Source organism: Cucurbita maxima, unplaced genomic scaffold (genome assembly GCF_002738345.1).
Source record: "Cucurbita maxima cultivar Rimu unplaced genomic scaffold, Cmax_1.0 Cma_Scf00009, whole genome shotgun sequence".
Lineage (NCBI taxonomy): Eukaryota > Viridiplantae > Streptophyta > Magnoliopsida > Cucurbitales > Cucurbitaceae > Cucurbita > Cucurbita maxima.
Window position 1 is genome coordinate 1,404,483 of NW_019272025.1, and position 9,273 is coordinate 1,413,755.

Below are 9,273 nucleotides of genomic sequence, written 5' to 3' on the forward strand. Positions count from 1 at the left end.
AGCTAAAAGGGTTTTAAGGTACTTGAAAGGTACGGTAGATTATGGTGTATTTTATAGAAAGGGAGGAGTTAGTGATTTAAATAGACTTACTAATAGTGACTATGTCGGAGACATGGAAGATAGCAAGAATACTTCAAGCTATGTGTTTATGATGAGTGGAGGAGTAGTAGACCCAGTAGTTGTGCGAGCCCTCCTGGTGGGCCCACGCTCGCACATGTGGGTCGTGTGTAGGGAAGTAATGCACATACAATTTGTCCGGACTAGAAGCCACCTAAGAGACTATGGTTTTAAATGATAGGTTCATATTCATGTTGTATGTGTTTGCATGCATTACCTGACCCTAATAGTGAAATCACTTTTGGAGTATTTCTTAAAATATTTAAGTCATGCGTTACTTTTATATTTCAGTAAATACCAGACACTCATGTACGGTTGACTGTGACATCGCATCGAAGATCATGGAACCAATATAGGGTAGTTACATTTATTTTCGTAGATCTTAGATTAGTATAAGACATTACTCTTTTTATTATTTTTCTTGATTTTATTTCAGTTTAGTTTGAGTATTTCCCATGTATTGTTTTAAGATCCTTTTGCATAACATTGTTTTATGAAGTCATTTTAAATGAATGTTCTGGTCATAAAAAAAGTTATGTCAGTCATATAGGCGCGGTTCTAGGTCAATAAAAAACTAGGGTTGTTACACTACCTTCCTAAACTTCAACTTCGTAGCTCACTTAAGTTGTCTGTGTAACTCACTTATGCACAAATCGGCAATCCAAATACTACCTTCTTAAACTCCGACTTCAAAAGTCAGTGCCCCAAACACAAACCTAATAATTATAAATTCAACGCCCCAAATTGAAGTATTCAAAATCGATATTTGTTGTTACCTTTTTAAATGTAAATAGTTCTTAAATATGAGATTATTTAAGACATCATATTTTGATTATTTTTAATAGAAGAAAACACATGCGTAAAAAAGGCAAAAAAAATCATATTTAATTAGGTTAAATTAATTAAAAAAAAACTTAATTATCTTATAAAAAATTTAGTTTATATTCTCAAATAAAAAAAATTGAAATCTTCGAATGACTAAGTGTATCCAAAACCTCAAATCCAAGAGAGATGTACTGTCTCCACACATCAATCATCCCTTACAAAACCATACAACATTCTTATAAACATCATATCATTTCATATACTCCTACTGTTTGAACTATTAGGACTATTAGGCCATCTCCCAAATGTGCAGGCCATCAAGCTCCTCCCACTCAGACCGCTCAACGTCGTCTTCAAAATCGTCAACCACCGGTCCCCGACAACCGGAGCTTCACCCCCGGTCTCCACCAGCCTTGTCTCCAGGACAGCGACCTCCTGACCACTCCCAGCATCGCTACTACTAGCGTCCAAGTGATCGATCTCCTCGACATCCCAATTCACACTCAATGATGTCCTCTTCTCCACAAGCCACTCCTTGATCTCACCAGTCACTCCTCTGCACTTCTTCACCTTAATCTTAGCCAAATTGGGACACCCCCAAGCTAGTGATTCAATCCCAATGTTTGAAATTGGGCAGCCTTTGATGCAAAGCTTCTTCAATGACTTGCATTTGGCTGCAATGCAGGCAATCTCTTCATCGCCTACTCTACTCCCACACAGAGCCAATCTCTCCAGATTCACACAGTTTGAAGCCAACATTGACAGAGACAAACAAGTTGGGTTTACACCAATTAGAACAAGCTCTTGTAAGTCAAGGCATTGTTTAGCTATGGCTATCAGCCCCTCATCTCCTATTCTATTGATTCTCCACCCATCAATGTGGAGCTTCCTTAATCTCTTACAGTGTTCAGCAATACAAGCAAGCCCAAAATTCGAACAATCCCAAACTTTGATAAGATGCAATATCTCTAAGTTTAAACAGTTAGAAATGGCTGAAACTCCACAATCACTCACCTGGATCCTCTCAATATGAACTTCAATCAAGCTGGCCATGGAATTTCCATGGCCAAAGAACTGGAAGAGTTCATCCCAATTCCCCTGGCAGCGGATGATCTTCAAAGCTTTGAGGTTTTTAGAACCCATTATAAGGGGAGTTAAGCTCAACCCATCAACGAGATCCTTCAGCAGAATCGATTTAAGAGATGCCGCTGCTACGCCGGGCACGATCGGTTCAGTACCAGCGATGACGCCGCGGAGACCCTTCAAGGACAATTCCTCGAGAGTGCTGCTGTTCTTGAGGAGGGCGTTAATGGAATTGGCCCCTAAAGCACATGAGCTACAGGAAAATTTCTTAAGGGTTTTGCAATTGGAAGCAAAAGTGGCAATACCCATATCCGTGAGTTGAAATCGGCCGGAGAGTTTGATGCGGGTCAAACTCCGGCAACGGATTGAGACAAGAATCAAGGCGTCATCGTTGATTCGAGAGATTTTCCGGTTGCATCGAAGAGAGAGCTTCTTAACAGAGTCAAATCGAGCGAATAGAGAGGGAAGAAATGGGAGAATCTCATCTTGAGCATTAAGAGACAAACGATGTCGGCTCTCACTCTCCACCTGAAACCACCGTTTACATACCAACGAACAGCTTTTCCGGTCGCCGGAGTTGAGGAATCGAAAAATGGAGGCCAAACATTCATCAGGAAGAGGAAAAGTAAAGTCCACGAAATTCAACAAACCCTCATCCGTCGAGGGAAGGACCAAAGGGGAAGAAGAGAGGGCACCGACTAGAGAACCAGGCGGCCATTGTTGGTGGTCATGAAGGTCTAGAGAGGTTTCCGGCGAGGAATAGAATTGACCCATCAGAGAATAGGGTTTGTAAACAGTGAAGAAGGAGAAGACTACACAGATGAGGGGAAGATAAAGAAGGGATTTAGATTTTTGGGTATTGTGGGAAAGAGAAAAGATATAATAAAGGGGGAAAGTGGGGTTGGATTAGGAAGAAGCGGTGGCGATGCCCCGTCAAAAGGGAATGCGTGTCCTGTGGCCTTCCATTAGGCGCCGAGAAGCAAAAGTCACAAACAAAAACTAATGGAAGTGAGGAATCAGAGCGGACCAATTAAAAGAGGAGAAAAAAGAGGGCAAAGTGAGAACGAGGACTTGGTCTTGCAAAGACGCCTTTGCTTACTTAGACCATTGACAAAAACATAATAATAACAACAACTTTGTAATCTTCCCATGGATTTTCTGATTTATTATAGGTCTACTATTGAATTGAAAATTTTATTCCATTCATCCCAAGTACCGGGTCCAATTTCTTTTTTGTTTTGAGCGATAAAAAAAGAATCGAAAAGAAAAATGAACTCAAGTAACCTTTTATACCAAAAACAAGCTAGAAATGAGTCCAAACGATGTATGTCATCTCCAAGTCTAAAATTCGGCGACCTAAGTATCTTAAAAGGTGCCTAATACCATTAGATGACAAAAGTAATATAGCTAAAAATGAACCTAAAGCATTTAGGTCACTCTTTAATCCTAAGTTCTCAAGTAAATAGTGTTGAAGTTCATTTTAAATTTCGGCTAAACGTCATGACTTTAGTGTCATCTCAACCTAAAACACTTGCGTCTAGCAAAGTATCAATACTAAGAATAAAGGTTATGGTCTTTTAATTTTTTTTTTTTTAATCTTTTTTCCTAGTCCTCGTTTTGTCTCTAAATCAACACCAACACTCATTCGTATTTCATTTTGAATTTTTCTTTTAATCGTTGTGGTGTTTGATTTTAAATTAGGTAAATTTTAACATATTTTTAGAATGATCAATGAATCTCCAACTTGTCCATAGGGCAAGGGTTATATTGGAATATATTATATATAATTATAATTTTTTTTATATTTTCCGGATTTGGTTAATAGAATATTTTCTCTTATTTGTAGGACTTAGTTTGTAATTTGTATTTTGTCTAAACGTTATGAACATTAATGAAAATTGGACTTTCAATCTCGCTACTAAACTTTCCATCTCACCTATGTTTCTTATTCTTAACATGGTATAGAGTTTTTTATTTTTAACATGGTATCAGAACAAGAGAATAGAAAAAATAGAAGAAAAGTGATAGAGATCGAAACAGATGACGACAAATGTATTTGGATCACTCCACTGGATATATGATCATTTTAAGCACACATCTCAACCGTTTTAATTTTTTGACTATATAGCAATCCCTCGTTAAGGACAGCAAATTTTTTTTCCTCCCAACAATAAAATCAAGAAATTGATAATTAGAGTGGCTCATAACCATATACCTCTTATGATTAAGGGAACAGAACTATTTTTAAATATCAAAATTTCCTTTTTTAAGGAATCAGCTAAATCCAGTTTCAAAATTTTGGATATTGATTTAACACATCCTTTTACATTCACCTTATATTCATTTTGTTCTAATAAATTAAATAGGACAAATTATAAAACGTGTGAAGTAAATCATTGATGCATGAACCAAGAAGTGATCAGTTAGAATATTCACTATGTTCCAATCAAATTAAATGGGACAAATTACCAACTCTAGAGTAAATCATTTATGAAAAAACAGCTCTTCAAGTTATAAGTTATGTATACATCAAAAACGTCCATTTCTGAATTTTTCATTTTTTTTTTTTTAGGAAATTCAATAATTTTTGTTATTTATGTGTTTTTGCATATTTTTATGAAATTCAATAATTTCTTAAAAGTTCAAAAAGCAAATGAACGTGTACATATCAGTTGGATTTGGATTTTGCATCTTACGCGTAAATTCAATCCCTAGTAGTGAACCAATATTTTTCACATTGTCTTTGTAAATTCAATCCACTATTTTGAACTAAAAACTTGCATCTCACAAATTTAAGATATGTAGGTATACGATACAAGGTATACTAAAGAGCTAACCAATTCACCATAAGAGTCTATAGAGAATCTTACTCTAATTGATGATGCACTTTGAGGAGTCGAATGATGAGACATCATGATATGTTGAGAGCCCCGACTAGGCTTGACCATGAGAAGGTATGAGACTAGATTCAATGTAACAGTAACGACCTAGATAGGGTCTAATACATGAGAAACAATGATCAGAGGGTTCAAAACCTCCATGATTTTGTTTAAGCACAAAACCTAGTGGTTATCCTCCAATAGCCCATGACCCAAAATTAGGTATGTAGCCATAAGATTGATTAGAAACCTATAAGTAGATTACTTTACTGACCAATTTTATACTCACTTATGCTACTTTTCTTATAAGATAGAACCTAAACCAATGATCAATGGTGGGAGTGTTCTAAAGTTGTACAACTTAAGGGTAGTAGATCTGAGTCATACATTTATTTTTCAATGTATTTTAGTTATGTATATGTCACATTACGTTATTTTTCATTTTAAAAATTATCGAGTCTTTTATTTTGCGTTAGTTTCATAGAAGTTCATGACTCAAGTCCCGAAAAAAAAAAAGTCATTAAAATAAATGTTTTGAGTTATGTTGATAAGTCATGAGATAGTGATGTCCTTCAATATACATGAGTAATGTGTAACCTGAATCTATTGGTTAATGGTAGATTATGGCAAGGAAATCAAGATAACATGTATATGTAAAAGGAGTCCAAATATTTACGAAACTTCAAAAAGTACGACACACTAGTATTTGATGGGCGATCAATGGCCCCGACTGCAATTGAAGCATTGATCGAGTTGATGGAGACAATGTTTGAGTTCATGAATTGTCCAGCCAGAAAAAAAAAAAAAAGAGACCACTTATTTGTATGTTAAAAAAAAATAGCCCACTTCTAGTGGAAATCAAATGAATAGGGCTTGGTGGCAGTGATGGGTCGATCACCTAACTTCAACTCAAGGAATTCTTCTATCACAAGAATTGCCTCATAGACTGCCATTTTGAAGTTGAGGCAAGGGGACAAGACAATGGAAGAATATGACCTCAAGTTTACCTCATTGTCTCGATTCGCCTCTAAGGCTAATATATACGTATGCATAGATGACTTGTTGATTCATCATGCTACTTCGAGGGGAGATTCAAGGAATGGTGGAAACAATAACACTAATCGATTATGTTGCAGCCCTTCAAGCCATCGACCTTATGGAAGTGTGTATCCAGCAAGCACTTGGATTGTCTAGATGACAAGGAAGCTCTAAGAACAAAAGGAAGTTCAACTGATCTTTCCACATATCTTCACAGTTAGCGTCGCTGGGACATATTGATAGGCAGCCAACACAAAACCATGCCATGTGTGAAGAGACATGACAACTAGTGTATGGTCAGATCAAGTGCTTGTTTTGGTTGCAGAAAGAATGGTCACAAGAGTAGCTGAGTGTCGACACAAGAAGAACCAAAAATTCAACTGACCCTTAGAGTCAAATTAAAGGAACCAAAGAGGATATGTGTGGCGTAGGAAAATAACACATTCCACGTGACCAAGAGGGTGTCCACCACTGCTTCTGTATACATATCACTAACATTGAATGTGGAAATATTCATTTAAACTTCTTCATAAAACATAAATTTCATCTTAAAACACTACCATGGACTTACGTGGTAAATTAAAAACATCTTATTCTAGTTTAGGAAGATAAATGCATCTACCTTATGCATGTGTCATGGTCTCGAATTGTGATGTCATCGTCAGCCCGTACAAAAATGTTTTGCCTTTACTTGAAATAGAAGTAGCACGTGACTTGATATTTTAAGAAATACTCAGTAAATGACCCAACTATTAGGGTTAAATGCAAACACATATAATTTCATGAATGAGACCTATCATAAAATCTATTTTCCTACACCGCTATTCTAATGAGCAATTTGGATGTGTACTTAATTTAGAGATTTATATTAATAACTACAAATATGTATAGGAATAGAAAATACATTAAAGTACCGGCTAAGTCTATATATATAGTTTCAATTTACCATATATAGACATCTACCGTACATAACTATCTATCCAAGACTTTACTAGATAATAATCATTTACTATATATAGTTGTATACTAAAGTTGTATACTATCACGTGAGTAAGCTATAAATAAAAAGCAGGGTCCATAGACTAACAATTCTCTTACCTTGATACTCATCTAATCAACCAAAATTTTCATTTTCAAATAATCATCAATATTTTCAACGTGCCAAACAAATTAAGATTTTGCACATCACCTCAATTTTCCAACATCAACATATTTGTTAACATCTTTGAATGAGAAATTAGGTTCTTCACCAACTGTATGGAACTCTGACAATCTGTATCATAATCTTCTTGCACTACTTCTTGTCTAATACATGTAGATAGTTTGTCATCTATATCATCTTCTTTTCAACTTCAGCTACTGTCACGTACTCAGCCTCAGTAGATGAAAGAGCAACACAATTTTAAAGCTTAGACATCCAACTCATCTGATTATCCATGACTTGTTCCTACTTAGTTATATCCTCCGACTATTGGGTCTCATCAAAGGACTCTAGTTTCCCTTCATCAGTCAACAACAATAGTGTAATGAAGGTGAATACTTATCTGGTACTCTTAATGGTTTTAGATGATTTTCTCAACACTTTGCTTAGGGGTCACTTTTTCTACCTCTGGTTCCTCAGCAACAATCTCAGGAATTTCTTGAGTATTGTAACATTACTAGGTAAATTTTTCCGTAACTTGCTTCGTTGTCTCAGAACCTTTCTTCTCTTTTTCCTTGTACAAGGTTTTTTCATCAAAAGTTACGTCACAATGTTTCAGGATTCTTCTACTTTTTCATCCTAATATCCGTACCCGAACATGTCAGAATCATTTCCTATGAAGTAGCACTTCATAGCCTTAGCGTCAAGTATATCTCTTCTTTGAATCAACATGAACATACATAATGTAGCCAAAAGTTTTCAAGTGGGAGAACTTGAGCTCTTTTCCTGTCCATACCTCTTCTCGCAACTTGAATTCTAAGGGTACTGACAGGTCACTATTGATCAAGTAGGTTGTTGTATTTACAACATCAGCCCAAAATATCTTTGGCAATCCACAATGAATCCTCATACTTCTTTCCCGCTCATTCCATGTTTTATTCATCCTTTCAGTAACATTATTTTGTCTTGCCTTATTGAGAACTAACTTCGTTAATCTAATTTCCTCAACGACACAATATGGTTTGAGTTTTGACTTGTCATACTCTCCTTTATTGTCGGTCCTCAAACGTTTGATCTTTAGGTTGATTTAATTTTCAACATCACCTTTCCCCTTCTTGAAGATCGCAAACACATTTGAATTCTGTTTCAAGAAAGAAATTCATACTTTCCTACTAAAATTACCGATGAAGGTGATGTAGAACTTTGATCCAGCAAGTGATGAAACTAGAGATGGTGATAAGGTAACGATCCAAGCTTTTGTTGAAGTAAGAACTCTTGATTCAAAGAAATTAGTATCTCCTTATACAAAATTTGGGTCAACTAAGAGATAATGCTAGAATTAGATTACCTGTTAAGATCAAAAATTTAATATCAAGATCGGGAACCTTGTTTGTTCTAAATTGAGTCACTCCACAAGAACTTCTCTTAAGATCAAAAATTTAATATCAAGATCTGGAACCTTGTTCTAAATTGAGTCACTCCACAAGAACTTCATTAAGGCTTAATTGAATGACTCACATGCAATCTACCACAATAATTGCATGAAACTTAAAAAATGACAAAGATGATGTTCAGATTTATAAGGGTAAAAGTCTTGATTTCAATTTTATTCATTCATAATATTTTTTTTACATAATAATCGGTGGGTATTTATAGTCTCACACAAAAGAAACTTTCAAATCTTCAAAGCACATTAAAGAAATTAGTGGTCATGATTTAATCTCGATCCCCTCTCTAGACGAAGACAATTTGACAATTAACTTCCAACCTTTGACCCATTTACAAGAATTATGGAATTAAAAAAACAATAAATAAAGTTTTCTAACAACTCATGAAATGTTGCTTACAATTTTATCTACTACTTCAACCGTATAAATACTCACTTCTAAAGCTCGAAATGGTCATTCCTCAATCAAATCAGCTTATAACACATAAAATAATGGTTGAACCAAGTCTATCCAATTTTGTAGATGAAGAATGAATGCTTGTTGAATCTTCTTGACCTTAGATCGTGTAATAGGTCCAGTTGGAACATTTGGAACACATGATCCTTATCAGATGGTCCCCAAAAGTCAATATAGACCAGTTCCAACCACACTTTCTTTGGTTCTCTGACCGCCTTTGTGAAGCTAACTCATTTCTATCAGCCCATAACACAACTCTCACAACGACCCATATCAACAAATTTCA

The 9,273-nt window shown here is 35.6% G+C and overlaps 1 protein-coding gene across 1 annotated transcript; it reads right to left on the reverse strand.

The window, feature by feature from the left end:
- Positions 1–1,078: 1,078 nt before the first annotated feature.
- Positions 1,079–3,009, reverse strand: LOC111484217 (F-box protein SKIP2-like). The gene has a single exon (XM_023130728.1). The coding sequence runs from the start codon at positions 2,797–2,799 to the stop codon at positions 1,198–1,200; it is 1,602 nt and encodes a 533-aa protein (XP_022986496.1). The 5' UTR covers positions 2,800–3,009; the 3' UTR covers positions 1,079–1,197.
- Between the last annotated feature and the right edge of the window lie 6,264 nt (positions 3,010–9,273).

Coding starts and splice junctions, on each gene's coding strand:
- LOC111484217 (XM_023130728.1), bottom strand. CDS start 2,799: ATGGGTCAATTCTATTCCTCGCCGGAAACCTCTCTAGACCTTCATGAC.